At 55.9% G+C, this 20,937-nt stretch overlaps 3 protein-coding genes across 6 annotated transcripts; 2 read left to right on the forward strand and 1 right to left on the reverse strand.

The window, feature by feature from the left end:
- The first annotated feature begins 3 nt into the window (after positions 1–3).
- Positions 4–8,140, forward strand: PRDX6 (peroxiredoxin 6). The gene is made up of 5 exons (XM_069023743.1): positions 4–178; positions 1,988–2,144; positions 6,109–6,255; positions 6,764–6,910; positions 7,490–8,140. Exons 1-5 carry the CDS (start codon positions 87–89, stop codon positions 7,619–7,621), a joined length of 675 nt encoding a protein of 224 aa, XP_068879844.1. The 5' UTR covers positions 4–86; the 3' UTR covers positions 7,622–8,140.
- Positions 8,059–15,662, reverse strand: FAM78B (family with sequence similarity 78 member B). 3 transcript variants are annotated; one of them, XR_011152602.1, is made up of 3 exons: positions 15,347–15,662; positions 9,017–13,944; positions 8,059–8,281 (listed from the first exon to the last, which is right to left on the reverse strand). XR_011152602.1 is itself a non-coding variant. In XM_069023739.1 (2 exons), exons 1-2 carry the CDS (start codon positions 15,607–15,609, stop codon positions 13,422–13,424), a joined length of 786 nt encoding a protein of 261 aa, XP_068879840.1. In that variant the 5' UTR covers positions 15,610–15,662; the 3' UTR covers positions 8,059–13,421. The 3 variants fall into 3 exon arrangements, 1 of the variants encoding a protein (XP_068879840.1); XR_011152601.1 differs by having other exon boundaries at positions 8,059–8,357; XM_069023739.1 differs by having other exon boundaries at positions 8,059–13,944.
- A 158-nt stretch (positions 15,663–15,820) lies between these two features.
- PLPP6 (phospholipid phosphatase 6) lies at positions 15,821–19,166 on the forward strand. Of its 2 annotated transcripts, none has more exons than XM_069023740.1 (3): positions 15,821–15,891; positions 16,112–16,530; positions 18,367–19,166. In XM_069023740.1, exons 2-3 carry the CDS (start codon positions 16,128–16,130, stop codon positions 18,735–18,737), a joined length of 774 nt encoding a protein of 257 aa, XP_068879841.1. In that variant the 5' UTR covers positions 15,821–15,891; positions 16,112–16,127; the 3' UTR covers positions 18,738–19,166. The 2 variants fall into 2 exon arrangements, with proteins under 2 accessions (XP_068879841.1, XP_068879843.1); XM_069023742.1 differs by lacking the exon at positions 15,821–15,891 and adding an exon at positions 15,932–15,981.
- Positions 19,167–20,937: the final 1,771 nt, after the last annotated feature.

Below are 20,937 nucleotides of genomic sequence, written 5' to 3' on the forward strand. Positions count from 1 at the left end.
GCCGGCGCGCAGGCGCAGAGGAGGCGGCGGCGGCTCCGGGAGCAGCAGCGGGAAGTGCGTCGGGAATTGTTGTGGGAGCTGTAGCCATGCCGGGGCTGCTGCTGGGGGACGAGGCGCCTAATTTCGAGGCGGATACCACGCAGGGCCGTATCCGCTTCCACGACTTCCTGGGAGACTCGTGAGTGCTTAGAGTTGTGGGACCGCGACCGGGGGTGGGCGCAGGGGGGTGGGATGTGCGTGCCGCCGGCGCTGCCCGGGGAGCAGGGACGGAGCGGAACCGCTCACCGCGTTCCTTCCACGTGGGTGAACCCCGTGTACGCGGCGCAGTTCCAGGGGCTTGCTCCAAAAATGTGGGTTTTTCTCGTGGGGTCGCAACCCCGCGCCGGAGAGCTCGCGGGGTGGGCACGGCGGGATTCCCGGGGAGCGCGGTGGCGAGAGCCGCCCGTCCCCATCGTCGCCGTCTGCGCGGCCGGAGGGCGAGCCCAGCCCTGGAGGACAGGGAAGAGTCAGAGCCCGGGGCACGGCAAAGCCAGGCTTGCCGGAGCAGCCCTTAGCCCAGGCCAGTCCCGGAGACCAGCTCGGGTGTCACGTACATCCCGGCAGTGTGAGCCCGGGCGTGCGAAGGTGCAGTGACAAAGGCTCTGGTCCTGCTTGAGCCCGACTTGGAAAGACACGTGCCTTCGGGCACCATTTCCCGCACAGCCAGCTGCTCCATTTCTGACACAAGCACAGCGTGTTTGGGACTCACTCCCGGCAACGCTTGGCAGGCTTGAATCAGCGTTTGAGTCCCCTTCTGTCGGTATTGTGAGCTTGAGCAAACGGAGAAAAAACAACCCTCGTAGCTGCAGGCCTTCTGAAACTGGCTGTTCCGGCCTGGTCACACACGTCGTACCTTTCTCCTCGGTTGTTTCCTGCTATTTATTCAAGGAGTGTAGTTATTGTATGAAGAGACGCAGCACCAGTGGCCCGGTAGCTGCCCCGTTAAGTCCTGGTGACCCGTGGCAGTCACACGGCTCTGGCAGAGCTGCAGGGGGCCTCACTTGATCTTTCCAACTGCATTCCCAAATGTCTCAGACAGAACTTCCCCCCACTGCTGTAGTGCTGGGGGCCAGGTGAAGATCGGTGCAGTAAGATATGTGAGTTGAGCTGAGAAATGGTGCAATGAGTCCCTGGCAGGGAATTTGAAGTGCTAGGGGTGCTTTTGCTTTAGTCCCAGGGAAGTCCTGAGAGCCTTTTTGCTCCAGCCCCTCATGCTGCTTGCTGGGCTGCATTGCTGCCTTTCTCTGTGCACTGCTTACCTTACCGGTGAAGTGTAGGATTAGTATTTGCCAGCTCTAAAGACTCAAAATCTGTTGCTGCCAAGCTGTGGCCAAAAGCAAGGTGGCTGTGTCATCGTAACAAGAGCCACAATATGATGTTAACTTCTGGCCTTCCCTGTTGATTAATTCTTACTTTTTCATGAAGTGCATCTAGCAGCTCACAGCAGCAGCTGGGTTTGAGGCTTGGTCCTCTCCCATTCTTTTGAGTTGCATGATATACACGTGTATCTCCTCGTGGAGATGAGGTGTAGGGAGTAGTGGCCAGTCTTGTGAATCAGTGACCATCTCTGCAATAACCTGGCTGACAGGTTGGCATCTGCATCCCCTCACACATGGGGTCTCTGGGTACAGTGTACACATGGCTCCCCCAAACTTCCTCACATGGCACAGTGTTCACCTCCATGTCAAGAACCACAGGCTGTTCCAGTATCTCCTGTAGGATCCTGGAGGGAGAGTGGGAAGCGAGGTGCAGGGAGTTTCTGAGAGCAGGGCTTATCTCATGGAGGTTTCTAGTGATAGGGAAGGAAGAGTTCCCAGGGCAGGATTTCCTTATCAGTGAGACAAGCTGTTCCTGCCCTCCACACCATGCAATCTCTACAGCTTTTTGTTTGCAGCACAAACCAGAATGACATCTCACCTTCACACCAGCTCCTTCCCTCCCCTTCCAGATGGGGTATCCTGTTCTCCCACCCGCGGGACTTCACCCCTGTGTGCACCACGGAGCTGGGCCGGGCGGCAAAGCTGGCAGCCGAGTTCAGCAAGCGCAACGTGAAGATGATCGCGCTCTCCATTGACAGCGTCCAGGACCACCTCTCCTGGTGCAAGGTACAGCGTGTGCAGGCGGGCAGCTTGAGCTGCTGCCTTGCTCCAAAGGCCACAGGAGAAGCCCACACAGGCTTGGAGCTACATATGTCACATCCCAACGCATGGGGGTGCTAAAATTCAGGGCAGGAACGGGAAGGTCTTCTCCATCTTCACAGAGCACCCCTCAAAGTCCAGGGTGCTCTGTGCACTTTGATACAAGAGGAAAACAATGTTACTGCTGTCCCACCAGTAGCCAATAGGGTTAAATCACGTGGAGCTGATGCTAAAACCTCAGAGGAAGGCAACCTATCCATTGACCCTCAGAAAGTTCTGTAATAAAACAGGAAAGGAAAAGAGGCATCAGAAGTGAGGAGGCAATTGTGGTTCATGCTTGGGCAGGGAAAACAGAGGACAAACAGGGACATGTTAAACATAAAACCACAAATAGGAGAATGTTAAATGTAGAATGAACATGAGGGAGTATTAAAAAAAGATAGGAGTGGAGTAACTTAGTGAAGGAACTTGAAAGGAACTAAAGACAAACTTCACAGGGAGCCTGTGTGTGCTGCCAGGGGGAATGGTTCCAGGGCTAGAGGCAGTAGGGGTCTACAATGAGTATTTCAGACAGGAATGGCCGGAGCGTAAAAGTCCCTGGGTGAATTACCTGCCACTCTCTTAGCTCTTAAAATTGGGAATGTTCTCACATATTTTCCAGGGGTGAGAGATGTGTGCAAGAAGAGGCATTAAAGGTGAGAAATGTGTACACTTCGACATTATTTCATGACTGACTGGCTTTAGAAATTAGCTAATTGCCTTATTGCTAAATTGACCTTTGTACCTGAGTAGTGCATGGCCAATGTCCCAGCAAAGGACATTGCCCTCAGAAGGGCCTGGGAAAAGCAATGTACAAATCCCAGTAAATGAGGTTTCTGTGCTAGTCAAACTGGCTGAAGCCAGCAGTCAGATTAGCAAATAACATGTTATTAAACATAACAGAGAGTTTGGGTTATGCTTTTGTAAGGGAGTCTCATCTTGTGGTTGGCTAAAGCCCTTTGTGCTAGGGTATTGCTGACTTCTACAAAGGCTTTGAATTTGCAAGAAGCTCTTCAATGAAATCAGCTTTGCAAAGGGCAGGCTCTTTCTTGCAGGAAAGCATTAAGTTGTGTCAAGGGAGGGAAGTGCTGAGCTCTCTCCAGGACCTGCAGGGATGTGTGGGGTTCAGCAGACTCAGGTGATCTGAAAAAGAGATGAACAACGAGCTGACTTTGCTGATGCTATGGAATTATTCAGCACAACCTCAGGTAAAACCAGAAGCTGCAGATCAGCCTCTCGATGCTGGCTGAGGGGAGCCTTCCAGAAAAACCACAGAGAATGCAGTGATTCAAGCTGTGGTGAGCTTTCTGTCAGGCTGAGAGAAGACTTGGAGACAGAGGTTTGGAAGTGTCAGCTCAGCACCTGTCAGAAAGAAACAGGTGAAAGTCCTCCAGAAAAAAAGATCCAACTGATGAGGACAAATCCACAGAAGACTGGAGTGTTCCATGCAGTCTGTGTTTCACTAGATTAAACTTACAAATCCTAGGAGTGAGCAAACCTTTGGGCAGAACCCTCTGTGCAGCATTCCTAAACACACCTCTGCTTTCTCTTTGGATGAAGCTCCTAGCAGTAGTGAGAGGATGAAGCTGTTTTCCCCCGGAGCCCAGCCTGCAAGGAAGCAAGTGGACAGGAGGGGTGGCCGAAACCCTGCATGAAACAATAAAGAAACTTCTGCTTGCTTTGCTGCCAAATTTCTGTGGGCATATGCAGCCTGGAAAGGTGGGGCCACAGTGTAGCCAATAATCCTTGTGCCACTTTGTGCAGCTGTCCTTTCCAACCAGAGATGTCACAGCTATTCTTATCCATCCCTAGCCAAAAAATAGCCTTGCTCCAGGACCTGGAACAAGCCTGTAGCTCAGCCAGGGATTGATTCCCACTCTCCAACCTCCCCAGTTGGTGTGCTGCTTCTCCAAGGGCTGGATGAATGCCTGAGCTCCCGAAGCAGGCCTGGCTGGCACATGCTGTGCACATCAGAGGTTTCAGTGCTCCCTTTGGCCACTGATACCTGCACCTTGGTGAGTCGGTGGTGAATAAATCACTCCAGTGATGCCTGGTTTCAGCTTGGACTCTGAAAAGAAAATTAGTTAATAGGGAAGTGAGTCATGGGTGTTTTATTGCAAAACAGGGTGTGCTTCGTGAGGCTGTTTTCTAGAGCTCCCCAGGCCATGAAGTTACGTGCACTTTGGAGCAAGTTACAGTCCATAGAATTCAGGTATTACTTTTCAGAAACTCTCTCCATCCTCCAACTCCTGCTCTGAAGAGAGGGATGGGTGGGTCTCATTTGCTGATGTCCTTCTGCAGCCTCTTGTGACTCTGTGGGGCATTCAGCAGCATTTCTCCTCAGCTGAACTCTCCAGCTCTGCTTTCCTTTCCTGCTCTGCTCTGACAAGGCAGGTTTGCAGGACAGCAGAACTGATTCCTTGCTTGCTTCCCAGGCAGGCCTGACCACAACCCAGCCGAGATAAACTGCCCCTTTGAGCAGAGCAGTGGTGACTCAGAAAGGCCTGGGGAGAAAACAAGCAAAGAGAAAAGCTGGAAAGGAAACATCTGGCCACGTGTGCACCACTTGACCTGCTTGCAGCATCCTGAGCAGCTGGGTCAGGGCTACAGCCCCTTTTGTCAGCACCATCAGCCTAGGGGGGCTGAGGAGGGGTGCAGAGCCTGCCTGCTCTTACTGCTGTTGGTGTGCTCTGAGCAGTGCCAAGGTGCAGCATTTCTGACCCTGCCCTCCCTGAGTTCCCTCTGAGCTGGGCCCACCCTGCTCCTCCCCCACATTCAAAGCCTGGAGAAGGCACAGAGATTTGTACATTGAAGTTATCAGCTGAGCTGATAATGCAGCACAGCAGTGTGAGGGAGGCCCACACCAGCATTGCAGTTAGTTCTGTCCCCTTGTAGCATGACAAGGGTGTAAGGAGCAGGCTGCCCTGTTCTGGGGCAGGAACCTTGAATTACACTTGCTTTGATGCTGGCAGCTGCTCTGCCTGTGCTGCCTTGAGCAGGCTCTTCGCAGCACTGCTGGGGCTCAGTGTGACCTGTGAGGGTGGTACTGCAAACTCCAGGGGTAACTTAAATGCTCTGCTCAAGTCCAGACCAGGCTTGGAGATGCTCAAAATACAGTTTCCCTGTATTTGTGAGGCAGCTTAAGTTTGAACTAGTACAGGGAGGAACCTCATAAACCAGGGTCACAAGGAAGAGCCTGCAGGGCTGTGGAGGGGGATGGTTTTCTCTTCTATCCCAGACATGGTTCAGAAGGGAGTGAGCAGTGTCCCAGCACCTGCACTCAGGCTTCCACTCTTATTTTTTGAGAGTCTTTAGTTAAGTAAGCTGTGAGTGACTCACTGAATGGAACTGGTCCCTTGCACAAGACCTGTGAAGTGTTGGACCTTTGTTAGCTGTAGAGTTGCTGGTTTGTTCTGCCAGTAGAGACAACAATTCCTTAAGAGTGCAGTTCAGTTGAGGTGTGACACCAACGCATCTGTCAGCAGTGCTAGATCCCGTACTTGGAGAGAGTTGGAAGAGGGACACTGTTCTCAGTGAAAGGTGGTTAAACCTCTCTGTGTCACTAACACGGGCAGGAATTCCCTGTTGCTCCATACCCACTGCCCGGGCAAAGCAGCTGGTTCACAGGGGGTGAGCAGAGACAGCCTAAGAACTGACCTCCAAGAACAAGGCACAGTCCAGCCTGGCACAAAGGTTTCTGGTTTGTCACCTGGTTTCTGGAAACTTCGTGGAAGGCCATGAGCCCCTGGCTGTGCTATGCCAGCCTGAGACCTTGGGGCCAGGCGAGTCACGAGCTCCTGCAGCACAGCTGCTGAACGTTTCTGCCTGGCCTCTGTCTCTGTGATGGTGCCACAGCCAGGAGCAGGAACATCCCATGGCTTTGTCTTTGCAGGACATCAACGCCTACAACGGGGAACAGCCTGCAGAGAAGCTTCCCTTCCCCATCATTGCTGACAAGAACCGGGAGCTGGCCGTCAAGCTGGGCATGCTGGACCCCGATGAGCTGGACAAGGATGGGATGCCCCTGACTGCTCGCGTGGTGAGTGCTTGTCCCCACAGTGCCTTCCCAGAAGTACAGAACCACGCCCTGCTATCCTGCCCTGTGTCTGTGGGGCAGCTTACCTGGATGGACATGGCCATCCTCCAGAGCTGCGATGACTTCCTTGGGCTGGAACCATGGGTTGTCTCACAGAGAGAGGAAGCACAGCGCTGGCCTTCTGGTGACCCACCCATCCTGGTTGTGCCTGTCCTAGACTTATTTTTGCCAGTCCTTGATCTGCTGGACTTTCCCTCTCCCCTCATGTGCTTGCATTAGAAGGGCACATGTAGCAAAACAAGCTGGCATTGGACACAGGAGCTCCCAGAGCAAAAACACATTCCCTGGGCATCACTTGTTCTCTAGATCCCTACCATGGCATCCCCCTGTCCCAACACCTGTGATCAAGCAGGCCACCTCCCAGGACAGGAGGGAACATCAGGGCTGAGAAGATCCAGCAGAGCACTCAGACAAATCTGCCCAGCCCCTGACCCTGTCTCCCTGTGCTCAGGTGTTCATTTTTGGCCCGGATAAGAAGCTGAAGCTCTCTATTCTGTACCCAGCCACCACTGGGAGAAACTTTGATGAGATCCTGAGAGTGGTGGACTCCCTGCAGCTCACAGCATACAAGAAGGTTGCTACCCCTGTGGACTGGAAGGTGAGAAGCAGAGCAAAGCTCACAGCCAGGCACTGGAAACAGGCACTGAAATGGCAGCCAGCCTCCCTTGGAGGGACACCCACAGGGTGGGGGAAGCAGCAGGTGGAGGCAGCCTTACCTTTAAAGGCTCCTGTTTCTTGCAGCATAAGCTCCCAGTGCGTTGGGCCAGCTCACCCACCTCCTGGCAAAGCACACCTTTCTCCAGGGTTTGGAATCAAGGGGGGGCCAGCACCACCTGTCCAGGGGTGCCTAAGCAATAGGAATGGATAAGCAGACTTGGGCAAGCTGTGGTCCATCCAGCATCACAAAGATGCTCAAACTCTCCCATCCTTATTCCCTGTTCCCATGGAGGTGCCATGAGGAGGAGCTGGGCTGTGGGATCCCATTGGCAGGGCTGGCATATGGCACAGCTCTCCCTTTGGACATCACCCATGTCTCCTGGTGTAGCTCCCACTCAGCCCTCACTGCTGGCTCCAGGCAGAGCTGCACAGGGCGTGCCTGGGGCTGAGCATTCACAGGGAGGCAGTGCCACCTGTGTCAAACCCTGCCGGCTCCTCACCGTTCCCATTTGCTCCCCAGCCTGGTGACAGCGTCATGGTCGTGCCCACCTTGCCTGACGAGGAAGCCAAGAAGCTCTTCCCCAAAGGGGTCTTCACGAAGGAGCTCCCGTCGGGCAAGAAGTACCTGCGCTACACCCCACAGCCAGAGTGAGTGTCTGTCTGTCCGTCCATCCCGCCGGGATGCCAGGAGCCTTCCCAGGCCCAGCTCCTGCCCTTCTGACACCGCACGATCCACAGCCTCGTACCGTCACACTGGTGGTGCACTGCAGTACTAAACCAACCCTCCTGTCCCGTTCACCCCCTACATCCCTTCAGAACTAAACCCTGGGTGTTTTCCTGCCTTGAGCCAGCCCTGCAGGGACGAGATGAGCAGACCAGTGGGGACTCCAGGGCCTGTGCTGTGGCGTCTCTCCTGTTTGGTACCGGCCATGCTTTTTCCAGAGGCGTGGTGAGAAGAGGTGTCCTGCTGGGACAGGGAGCTTTGGGGGCTCCAAACTGCTGCGTGCCTTTCAGAGTGGCCGTCTAACACACCTTTGGTCCCATGAGTAGGGGAGGAGCTGCAGAGCCAAATCTCTCACTTCTTACTGCTTTCTCATCTCTTGCTGGAAGGTGATTGTTTCCAGGTTTTATGGAAGAGGGAATCAAGCAAATAAACTGACCTTCAGTAGTATTTGCAGTGTCCCTTGTGTGCCTGTGCTGGCCCCCATGGCATCCTGCACCATTTGCTTTGTTCCCTGTGGCCGTGCAGCTGGGATTTGTGCCCAAGCTCCTGAGGGGGGTAGCAGCAGCACAGACTGCTCTTGTTCTTGCTCTGTAAGGAAGGCATTTTGGAAAGATAGGTTGTCCCGGGGCACACGGTCTCAGACAAGGCTGTTGCACTGCCCCTGCTGGGAAGGAAGAATGTGTCTCAGCCTGGCCTGCCCTTAGCTGGTAGGTAGGGGGCCCTTCCCTGCTCCCAGGGCATTAGCAGGCACAACATGAGCTGTGCAAACTCCTGCCTGCTCTCCCACACCGCCATCTCAGGGATTTCTCAAGAGATGAGCAATGTTTTAATGTAACAGTAGGAAAGAAACCTGCTTGCCGAATAGCTCATAGGCTGGCTGCCAGCATCCCTCAGTGCCCAGCACAGTCAGCAACGCTCAAAAGGAGCAGCTGTTAAAGAAGTTAGCTGTCTTGGGGCACAAGTGGGGACTGGCAGGTTTGATGTTCAAGGTGAACAATGCACCAGATGCAATGAGATCCCCCTTCAGAATCCCACAGACTAATCCTGGGGCAGCACCCACAACCCTCTTTCATTATCCACCCACCCCCCCCCAAAATAAAAGGGTTTTATTAATTTTTAATTGCCTTCAGGAACTATGCAGTGAATATTGGCATATTTCCCCAAATGGCTTTTAAATGAACCTTTCTTATGAAACTCTGTATTATTCCCATGTATTATTTTGACTAGAAGATAGGAACAGTGGGTCTCTGGGCTGACTTTTGTTCTCACCCTTCCACTCTGCAAGAAGGGGAGGGAGAATGTACAATTGCAACAGGGAAATACCTTTTTTCTGTGTAGTTTTTCAGCTTTATCAAGCTGGGCAGCTTTCCTAGTTCCCCTTGGCTGGTCTGCACGAACTCCTGAGTTTCTTGCTGTTCCCTCACTTTGATCTGGTTTCCTAAGGAAAAAAAGGAATATCTGCCTCCTCCAACTGCCCAAATTTCAACCAACTGCCCAAATTTTCTGGAAGGACACAGCCCCACTGCAACCTTAGTGCAAAGAGCCTGCTCTGAGCATCCCCTGGGGAAGGGCACTGGGGAAGCACAACCACTCTGGGACACCACTGAAGCTACCGGCAAGTCAGGACAAAGTGGAACAAATCCTGTCACCAGACCCAAGGGCTCTACAGCCATCAGGGACAGCCACTGGTCCCACTGCTGAGGCAGGCAGGGGCTGATGATAGAAATTCCATTAATTCCTGCCTGCTTCACAGTGCTGCCGTGGGCCCAGAGTTACAAACCAGCCAGAGAGACTCAAGCAAACACAAGGTTTGGTTCCAGTACAGCTCGAGTAGTTTTCTTTTAATCCCAGAGAAGTGAAATGCAACATTTTTCGAGTTGGTAATAACATCCAGAGACAGAAGTCCAAGCCCCCTACTCAGTAAAGTCATTTGTGTTTAAGGCACTCTGCAAAACCAGCTTTCCTCTCATTCCGATTTTCCCCACGCGGCAGCAGAATACCTGGTTTGGTCTTTTCTCCATAGTGACATTCATACGTCCTGGCTCCTCCCACCATCTCCAGGAACTGGAAACAGCAAATCCAGTGGGAGCTGGACAGAGAAGTGCCAGGAGGCCGGGTCAATAAATAGGGATGGGCACTGGAGGGAGCACGGGGGCTCTGAGCTTCTGCAGGAAGGGGGCAAGCACCGGGTGCCCTCCCTGCAGGCACTGGTGTGACTCCTCTCCCTCACAAAAAGGGGATGGGAGCGTGGGGACCCACAAGCATCCCTCCCCAGAGGTGCTCCCAGCAGCACCCCAAAATACAGGGGGCTGGGTGGGGGGGAGACCCAGCTGCCCCTGCTGTGCAACAGAAATGAACCCCCCCCAACTTCCAGTTGTCAATAAATACCAATAAATAACTTAAATAAATAAATAGATAAATAAATAAGTGACCCGAGGATGGGAAGAAGGGAAGGGGCAGCCCAAGGCTCAGGGCACAGGGAGCGTAAGGGTGGGCATTTCCATGAGCTGCCCCTCCCTGAGATGACGGGGTACTGGTGAGGAAGTGGAGCACAGGGCAGGCATCCCCATGGGGTGGTTGAACACCGAGCCCAGGGGTCTGAGTGCTCATCCAGCCACGGGGAATGAGCCAAACCCAGACTCATGTGGGAGCTCTTGCCCACCACCTCCCCCTTTTTACTTTGAGCAGCACCAGCCCCACAGCCGGGCTCACCCCACACCTCCACCCAGGTGTGAACACACACCTTTTGCCAACATGCAAAATGCCTGCACGTTTCTGTAAACACTGTTTGCACGGGTTTCTTTGCAAACAATTCTTTGCAAACCTTTTTTTTTCTTCTTCTTTTTTAACGGGGAAATGCCCACAAAGACAACCCACGCATCAAACCAAGTTAAGTGCATCAAATCCAGCCGTCAAAGGAGTGGGAATGGAAGCCTGGCAGAAGCCTGGAGAGGTGAACTCAGGCATGGCCCCGGGGCTCAGCCACCACCTGCCTGCAGGCTGGGGCAGCCCCGGGGGCTCAGGCACAGGGCTACAGCCAGGCACAGAGCCTGACACTGGCACCAGGATGTTGCAGACATTCACGGACAGAAATCCAGCTACTGCTGTCTCAGTGTCATGGCAAACAATGTGCCAAGGCTCAGACTGGCCAGCAAATGCCAAAAGATGGCAATGAATTCAACAGCATCCCCGCAGCAGCATCCTCACTCTGGACGCCACGTTGGTGCCACAGCAGCTCCTTGGGCTGACAGCCAGCATGCAGCCCTTTCCCGTGGGTTTTGGGGAGCTGGCTCACACAGCCTCTGGATACAGCATCCTCTCCCAACAGGAAGCCCACCTTGGAGCTACCTGTTTATAGTGGAACCCCTTCCTCTGGCATTTTAGCTCTAATGCTGCCAGAGATGCGTCTGTCCCCCTGGCTCAAAAGTATACACCTGCTTTACTTCAAACCAAAAGGTACTTACCCCTCCTCCCCCAATCCTTAAGGAAAATTGTATTTCAAGTTTCTAACCCATCTCCACACACACTTTTTGAGAAACAAAACATCAGTCATTGCAAAAGCTGCCATCAGTCCCACACCAGGACAAAACCAGAGAGTCTCACAAGAGCAGGACATCTTCCCACACCAGCAAGCTCCCTGTGGGAGCTCTGCTTCAGAAAACACAGCAAACCAAAGCTCAAAGCCCTCTCTCCCTCCAGACCTGTCCCACAGCAAGGCTGTAGCCCCCTGCAAAACCCTGACATAGGCACCGAAAGCAGCAGGTTCCAGCCCAGCGTGAGGCTGCGCGGGAGGAGCAGGAGCACTGGCCCCGGCCCAGGGAAATGTTGCGTCAAGGCGTCAAAATGCAACACTCCCAGAGGAAAAATAAATAAAGAATTGCATCAGCAGCAAACACTACTGAGGACAATAAATAGCACAGGGATTTCACAGGGATTTTTGGTCTAAGATGCCTTGGGAGCCCCTGTGCTGGCGGGGCCCGGGGTGCACACCCCGCCCTGGAAAACAGGAGGCGCGCTGGAAGCTTTGCGGGAGCAGAACCGCGGGGATGTGCCGGCACAGGGAGCTGGGCAGCACCGGGCTGGGCATCCCAGTGCCAGGCTGAGGGCAGCACTGCCAGCACCTCAGGAAAGGCCTTGCATGGAAGCGTCACCCAGCGATCCTCCCCAGGCTCTCCTGCCAGCAGGACAGCACATAGGACCCTCCCAGCAGGAATGACCTGCATCCCCAGGGCAGCACAAACCCCCGCAGTATGAAGGCAGGGCTGCGAGCTGGAGGAGCTGCAGGGCTCATGCCGGGGAGGACAGATCAGAGAAAGCAGCAAAAGCTGTAACCACCTGCCCAGGAGCAATGGAGCACCCAGAGCAGCAGCAGCACAGCCATGGTTTATGCCTCTACTGCAACTCCAGGGTGAGGTCCTGGGAATTGCCAGCTGCATCCCACAGTACCATGCTGCCCCATGGACCAGCCAATGTCAGCCATCCAGGCAGCAAGGGGTGAGGAGAAAGCTAAATAAATCCCCTTGTTACCCCTCCCAAGCACTGCAGCAGCAGGAGGCAGCCCCCAAGCAGCACATTCACCTCCTCCTTCCCAGGCAAACCCAGGCCTGCCCTGAACAGCCACCACTCACATCCCTGCCTTCCACCCACCAGGAAAGCCCATCCCTGCAGAGCCTGGAAAGTTACCACAAGGCGTGCTGTCCCCTCCACTGGTGGCCCAGCCAGTAGCCACCCTGCTGTGGGTGACTGAGGAAGAGGAGGTCTCCATGTGAGCCAGTATTTGCGTGGAAAATGAGCAAGCACCTGACTTCTAGCAAGGGATTGGGGTCTGCAGTGAAGCAAGTGAGTCCAGGGGTACCTCTGAGCTGGTTTGGGTACCCACACACACAGAGCCAGAGAGCACCTTGGATGGGAGAACGGGCACTGCTCCCCATTTCTCACTCGGCTGAGAATCGGTTTTGCTTCCATAAGAGAAAGGTCAGTGGGACTTGGGAAGGGAGGCAGAGGAACTGCAAAGACTTAGTGCACCTTAAAACAAAAGGACATCTAACCTGCCCTTAGATCTCACTCCAAGACAGAAAAGAGCTATGGCATGTCCTACACTCACAACTACTCCAAACACACCCAGACGCATGCAAAACGTGTCCCACTCCCCCTGGGCTGCAGAAAACCCTCCCGGACAGTGGCACCAGCCAGCGCCGGGCTCTGATCAGCCCCCCAGCTCTGCCCGTTCCCACCCCACTCCCGGCCCTCCCGCCCGGTCCCAGCAGGCGGGCGAGGGGTGGATTATCGATCCGAAATGCATAGGTATGGACACGGCAGGGACACGGCGTCCCGGCGGGAAGGGTCACTGCAGCGGCCCCTGCTGCCAGCAGGCACAGCCGCGCTCCTCGCTCCATCTGGGTGGAAAGCAGCATTTGCCACGGGCACGGTTCAACCACACTCATGCTCCTTGCACTTGCCCGCAAGGAAAGACGAGTCCTTTAGGTCAGACAGCCTCTGTGCCAGCTGCAAGTACTCGATTCCGCTTCCTGGGAAACCCTCCAGCTCAGCAAACCCTCTTCTGCGCCCTTGTGCCAGCCAGGCTCTACTTCTGACTGAGGAGGAGCCACGTTTCCAACCACAACAACAAAGGCAGGAGAACCCGAGAGGTCTGCTTTGGCTCAGGAACCCTGTTCGTCTGCAGCAGGCTGGGGACACCCAAGTCCTCACGTGCATGCCTGGCGCTGCCCTACTTGGGAGGTATCACGACTATGGGCTGCCCTCGCTTTGGTCTCCACATGAGGACCTGGGCATCGTTGGCGTTGGGCTTCACTAGTGCATTTGGTGGGATGGGCTCCATCCTGCTGAGGATCCGCGGCTGCTCCTGCTGAGTCCTTCCCACCAGCCGTGCCCGCTGCCCCAGCAGCTGCATGGGATCGACCTCAATGTCCACTCGCATCCTCCACTTTATAGTCTGCAAGATGATCTTCTCCTTGGTGGTTGTGTTCATGGCCACGAGCCAGGTGGTAAAGCTCTGGTCCCTTTTAATCCTGGTCAGCAATGGCACGTTACTGTTGCTCACAGGGACAGCCCACGTCACGCTGGGGTAGAAATTGTCATTCATGCTCACTGAGAACCTGGAGATCTTGTTAGTGGGCCCGACCAGGGTCACGGTTTCTGTGGTGTTTCCATACCAAGGGTAGCTCACGCCATCTGAGTCACTGATGGCTTTTACTCTTCCTTCTCGCAGGTCGGGCAGCTCCCAGCTTGACCTAGTGAATGGGAAGAGAAAGGTGAGCAGGGAAATGTCAGAAACAGTGCCCAGTGAGGGATGGTGAAGCCAGCAACACAGGGACCCTCTCCCTGCCAGCAGCAAACTCTCAGGGACAACCTGAAGAACAAATTCAGCTTCTGTTCCTTTACTGAGACCCACATGTCCAGCTCAAGCCTTTGCTCTGCCAACACAATGCCATTTTAATTAATCTGCAATTAAACTGACTGGGTCAAAACCCACTGCTGAGGCTCTTTGGAGTCACTCTCTCTTTAATCAGCTCCTGCACTGGAGCACAGCCTTCCCAATCCACCAGCTGCAGCACCCTGACCAGGGCAATGGCCCAGCCTGTCTGCAACCCCAACCAAGAGGTCTGCAATTTTTATACCTTAAATACAGAGACATGCACAACAATTAAATCCCACAATTATGCCTTGCCACTGGCACAACAAAATCCCTGCAATATGGCTGGGGGGTGGAATTCAGCCCAAATCTTTGCTGTTGACCATGTTGCCAACACCGTGTGGCTACGGCAAGGCCTGCATGGCAATTACAAGGGAGTAGTGTTGGAGCAGAGGGGCTGGCGCCACACTTCTGCCTCCCCCCCAAATGATGACCTCCACTCACTCCAATGTCCCCAAGTGCTCCAGTGCCCCACACACACCAATCTGTCATGGTACAAGCAAGGCATGTCATGCAAGCAGGCAGCACAAGGGCCTGCTGCTCCCCCAGCACCCACATCTGTGGCACCAGCAGCAGGAGCCCACCAATGAGCTACAGAACAGACCCCTCTGGACATCTCCCCTCTTGCACCAGCCCTTTCAAAAGGCGTGAGACACGGACACAGAGCCTCCCGGCATCCCCACAAGTCACCCGCACACTCAGCCTTGGGAAAGGGTGTTTTCCAGCCACCACTTCTGCCAAGCACAGCAACCTCTCCTTCTTCTAACACAAGCCAAGGGAGCAACTCCCCCAGCACTGCCGGCGCTCACGTCCCAGTCCCAAAGATAATACGATGCTTGGTGGGAGAGGGCGGCCGCAAAGCCCTCGGAAGGGCGATCTGCAGGCCACCGGCATGGTGCAGGAGCCGCTGTGGGGCGCGAGGAGCAGGAATTGTGGGGTTGGGGAGCGGGTGCTGGGGTGAAGGTGTTGCCCGTGCGTGGCTGCGGCTGCGGAGGTGGGGTAGAGGGGCAGCACATGGTGCCGGGGATGCAGCACATGGTGCCGGGGATGCAGCACAGGGTGCCGGGGATGCAGCACAGGGTGCCTGCGGGCGAAGCAGGGCAGGTGCCCGCACCGGGGAGCCAACGCCGTACAGAGCCCGGGGCCCGCCCAGGCCCCCGTGCCCCCATCCCCGCTGCCGTTCCCGGCCCCGTCGCCCCGTGCCCGCCCGCGGTGCTTACACGCCGAGGTCGCTGTAGGTGTTGTAGAACTCCATGTGGTTGCAGGCCTGGATCCAGCCCACCACCCAGGTGTGCCGCCGGGCGATGGGCGGCATGAGGACGCGGGCGGAGGCGCGGAAGTAGGGCGTGCGGTACCGCAGCACCACCGGCGAGCTCTCCTCGATGGCCGTGGCCGCCGGCTCGATGGTGGCCGACACGTCCGACACCACGATCTGCTCCCGGCGCACCCGCGCCTTGCAGGCCACGCTCTGCAGGCACCCCATGGCCGCGGCCGAGCCGCCGTCACCGCGGGCCCGGGGGGGCGGCCGGTCCCGCCGCCGCCCGCCCGTCGCGCATCGCCGCCCGCTGCACGGCGCCCGCACCGGCGCCGGCAGGGCGAAGGCGCCGCTGCCGCCGCGCCTCTTGCGGCCCTCGCCGGCCGCCGTATGCCGGCCGGGGCGGGCACGTGCACGCCGGTGGGAGGGGCGCGCCGGGGGCTCCGCGGCGACCACGTGCGTCACGGGCGGAAGCGGAACAGGAAGCGGAAGCGGCGCCGGGGCCACCCGGTACCGGGGGAAGCGCGGGCGCACCGCACCCGCCGCGTCCTTGGGGACACGCCGGGGACGCACCGAGAGGGGGGGAACCGCGCCCCGGCGGTGCGGTAGCGCGGGGCGGGGGGTACCGGCCAGGGCGCGGGGAGGGGGAGAGGGAGGCGGCCCCGGGCAGGGTGACATGCTGGGTCCCGAGCGGGCCCGGCAGCGGGTGACCGGCGCCGGCCTCCCGCAGGCCGCCTCCCGTCGCCATGCCGAGCCCCCGGAGCAGCCGCGAGCGACGCGCCGGCGGCAGCGGCGGCCGCCTGGAGTTCCTGTCCCTGAGCCAGCGCGGGCCCGCCGCCCCCGACAGCCCCTCCCGCCGCAAGGAGTCCAGCGGCGCCGCGGCCGCCCCGCTGCCCGAGGAGGACTGCATGAAGCTGAACCCGTCCTTCGTGGGCATCGCCCTCAGCTCCCTGCTCGCCATCGACCTCTGGGCCTCCAAGCGCCTGGGCGTGTGCGCTGGAGAGGGCTCGGCCTGGGGCAGCGCCCGCCCCCTCATGAAGGTCGTTGAGGTGTCGGGGCATGGCATCCCCTGGCTGCTCGGCACCTTCTACGGGCTCTGCCAGAGTGACAGCTCGGCAGCCAGGGAGGTGCTGCTCAACCTGCTCTTTGGTGAGGCGGGGGGCTCGCCCCGGGGCTCTGCAGGCAGGGGCTGGGGAGGGGGGCTCGAGGGGTGGGGCAGAGCTGGGTAAACCTAAGCCCCGAGGACAGCAGCTGATTTTGAGCAACCTGTGCAGGCTCATCTGGGATGCCTGGTAGCAGAGGGAGTGACCCTACATCTTAAGGGCATGGTGGCACCGGTACAACTCATCTGTCACCGCTGCAACCACGCACTGCGAAACTCTCGACAGCTTAACTGCTCCTGCAGTTATAAAAAACTCTCAGGGATGAAGCCTCGATTAGCTCTTCAAGCTTGTCAGAACAGCACATTCTTGGTGCAGCTTCCTAGTGTTGAGATACCATCCCATTCCCTGGAAAGCTGCTCTGGCACACAGACGTTCACCCTTGGTTCCCTGCAGGCAGGGCCTTGGTGAATTGTTCTGTACCAGCCAGTGAGAAAACTTGGTTTAAAGCAGGAATGTTAATCTGGCGTGGTGTAGTATTAGACACACACACAGAGTAGCCTAGGTATGTTTAAGAGTACTCCTTTTTGCTTATTTAGAAACTGTAATACCTCCAGATCACCAGACCTTCTCAGATTCCTTGTTGTTACTCTTGTATGAAGTTGCAAATAATTAGGATCTCACACTTAGAATTTGAATTGAAATTTGCTTGGTGGGAAACGTAGGTTTGTGCATCTTTCTCATCTAGTAGCACACGGTTAAATTACAGCCCCACAGCAGAGCGGTGGGAAGGGATGTGGGGGCCTCCAGCCTAACTTCTGCTCCATGGAGATCTGTGCCAGCACCAGGGCCTTGTCCAGACCTCAGTGCTCTGGGCCAGAGCCACCCACCTCTTTGGGAAACTGTCCCAGGGCTGCAGCACCCATATGGGGAAGGAGGATTCCCTCATGCCCAACTTGAATCTCCCAAATCCTGTGTAGAAAGAAAAAAAGCAATCGATCTAGACTTACATGTGAAAAAAAAAGGAAATTTGTTCTTAAATGATTAACCAAAGGAAATGAACTGAAGTGACCAAAAGATTCGGTGTCCAGAAACAAATCTTAGAACAAACAGAAGTTGGTCTCTTACACAACTTCCCTGGAAGAAGTAGCCCTGGCTGTGAGTGCTGTGCTGAGCTAACAGGGATGGAGAAAGCACCCTCTGCCCTACATGAGAAACTGCTCTTGCCAAGTACTGGCTGAACACTTACCACAGGTACTTTGCCTTTTCTATTACAACAGGCTTTGGCTCTCAGGGGACAAGCCACCATAAATTGTCCTTTAATCATCTCTTGGAAACCAAAGCATGGTTAACTTTTTTCCCAGCAGCAGGGAGAAGCCAGATCCCGGGAACCCTGGCACCACACCAACTTTGAGCCTTTCCCACTGACCTGTGCCTTAGTAGAGTGGGTTGATCATTCACCCAGCTGTTTTGACCCCAGTCACCAGGGTAGACAGAGCAATGCAGAGTCAGCACTGCCAGGAAGGGAGTTGTGGGGACTTAATGCCTGTGCTGCCTTCAGATTAAGGAGCAGATTGAGCCCCAAGTCATGGCAAGATCAGATTTTGCACAGAGAGAAAAGCCCTGGGGTGCAGGCTGGGCAGAGCCCTGTTGGCTGTGGCAGGCCAAGGGTCTGGCGGGGCAGGAGGGGTGTGTGCAGAGGAGTAGAGGTGGAGGATGTGCTTATGCTGCTGCAGAAGACCAAGAGCAGCTGAGTGCTGTGCTCTCCGTGCCTGGGTATTGCAGCTGTGGGGAATAATGCTGCCCTCTGGCAGCTTTGAGCAGCCGAGTGCTCCCTTAACCCATTGCTCTGCTTTAAGTAACCCCCTGTTCCTGTCTCTCCCAGCGTTGCTGCTGGACCTGGTGATGGTGGCAGCGGTGAAGGGGCTCGTCAAGCGGCCGCGGCCCACCCACAACAAGATGGACATGTTCGTCACCATCTCGGTGGACAAGTACTCTTTCCCCTCGGGCCATGCCACCAGGGCCGCTCTCGTCTGCCGCTTCATCCTGCGCCACCTGGTCCTGGCCGTCCCGCTGCGTGTGCTCGTGGTGCTCTGGGCTCTCATCGTCAGCATCTCCCGGGTCATGCTGGGCAGGCACAACATGACGGACGTGCTCTTTGGGCTGCTGCTGGGCTATGCACTGTACGGCGTGGTGGAGCACTGCTGGCTGTCCCCGGCCACCGCGCCCGCCCTCTTCGCGCTCTGGAGCCACTGACCGACCGCTGGCTTCATCACAAAGCAGGGGCCGTGTGCTGGTGTTCTGAGCACGCACAGGAACGGGATTCTGGGGCTTGAACTCGCATCCTAAACCACATCAGTCTGGCCAAGACTTCTACACGAGCGGTGCTGCAGGCTCCAGGGCCTGCACTCAGATGTCTGGTGCTTTCTTGCCCTCCTGGTCGGCTGTCAGGGAGGGTCTGCACTGACTCTTCTCTGGTGACAAAAACCGGTCTCTGCAGAGCCTGGGGAGGGCTCAGCACACTCATCCGGCAGCTCACTGCTAATACTGTGAATCTGCATGCGCTCACTGGGCACCTGCAATAGCCCATGGTGTACGTGGTAGCTGTGACTTGCAGAGGTTTCTCTACAATCACCCCTGTATCTGTATCCTATAAATACACTGGTCATGCTGCTGTCATAAGTATACCCTGCACAGCCTGCTCTACAACACCTGCCTGGAGGGGACCCATAGGGGTCTCTCCTCACAGTTAGAAAGAGCTTTGCTTTCTTAAGCAATCTCTTCCATATTGCTCTCAAGTGCTGCACTAAGGCCAGATATTGAGCACACGGCTCCCAGAGCCATGGGGAAAGAATAGTGGGACTGAAGGATTGATCATTCAGTGGGTAACAAGGGAAGCAGCTCCCAGCAGCAGCCTGCTCCTGCAGCTTTTGTCCAGAGCTTCCCAGTTCCTTTTTCCCTCCACAGGACTTTCAAGTCTCTCAGGCGGTACAGTGCATTCACAGCAATTCCTGATCGTTAGCATATTCCAGGTTGCAGAGAGAGTCCTGCAGAGCCAGCCCAGAAATACACGCAGCCCCAGGTCTGAGCCTTGCTTGCACCTCCTGCAGCAAGAGCCACTGCCACAGTTCCCTGTGCAGGCAGGCTGGCTCTCCTCCCCTGGCACCACTGGCAGCCTGTTTTTCACAGAGGGCTGCTGGTCCTTGGCAGGAGGGGACCACAAGGAGCCTCTGTAAATGAGCTGGGGCCAAGACTGAGCCAGAAAATCATAGAATGCACATTATCAGGGACCACAGCCAGGCAGAGAGTGAGGGCTCTGGACTGAGCTCAGATAATGAGCTTAAGCAGTACTCCTGGCATGTGGGTGGAGGGATTTGGCCCAGGTGAGGCTCTCTGTGGTCACTGAGGTCTATTGGTGAACTCAGGCCCTGGAGAGCACCAATTAAGTCGTATTAAGAGCAGGCAGTGTTTGTGCTGTTATCCCAGGTGGAGTGTGCAGGAGCAGCCTGATGGCTGCTGGTATGAGCACCCTGTCAGTGCCTGTCAGTTGTACAGGGGCTGAAATGAAAGTGCTTGATGTGACAGGGCTCCTATGGAGCCGAGCCCTGACCCACTGACAAGGTGAGCCAGTGAAGCTGCCAGGTCTGGGTTGGTGCTCCAGTGACCAAAATATAATCCCCTGGGTTGCACTACACTCCTAGCAGCCAGCTGGGCCAGTCCAGCATGTGCATGGCAACATCCAGACACCCCGGCCAGCCCTCCCAGAGACCAGCCCTGTGGTGGCTGTAGGAGCACAGGCAGGTGGCACACTCTGGGGTGGACAGGGCTTGGTGCTGTGCCAAAACATCTTTGTTCTACCTTTTCCAAAACAGAGAGTGTTTTTTGTCTGCACTTACGGTCTGTTCTTAGAGCTGTTGGGGTCTTCCTCTCTACATCATGGAGGGTACGGCAGCAAACCTGTGCATCTGTGGCTCCCACATACACGTGTGTGCCAAAAGTTGCTCTTGACTCACTTGCAGGACCCTCCATGAGATCCTGGTGGCACCCACCATCACCACTGCACAGCCCTGCTGCTGGGTCACAGGCTGCCTGGCCACCCTCTGACTTCTCTGCTTCTCTCCCGCTCCACCAGAGAGACCTTTGGTCTCCTTCTGTGCTTGTCACTTGTCACTTCTCCTCCAATATGGGTGCCAACTCACTGATAGGACAGGAGCTTTCTGCTCCACTTGTCCCACAACTTTTCTGCCCACTGTGGAAGCCCAGAGCAGACACTGTACAGCAGACACTGCTGGCCACACTCTACATCCTGGGTGCTTGCCAGGTATGGGGAGCTGTGACTTCCATAGATATCAACCAGCGGGCCTTGACCAAAATATCCTGGCATGATCCTGGTGGCTGGCAGCAGAGTTTGTGTGGGCTATGAGTCCAGATGCAGGGGGGTAAAGTCCAGGGCAAT

The sequence above is a fragment of the Aphelocoma coerulescens genome, chromosome 8 (assembly GCF_041296385.1).
Source record: "Aphelocoma coerulescens isolate FSJ_1873_10779 chromosome 8, UR_Acoe_1.0, whole genome shotgun sequence".
In the NCBI taxonomy this organism is placed as follows: domain Eukaryota; kingdom Metazoa; phylum Chordata; class Aves; order Passeriformes; family Corvidae; genus Aphelocoma; species Aphelocoma coerulescens.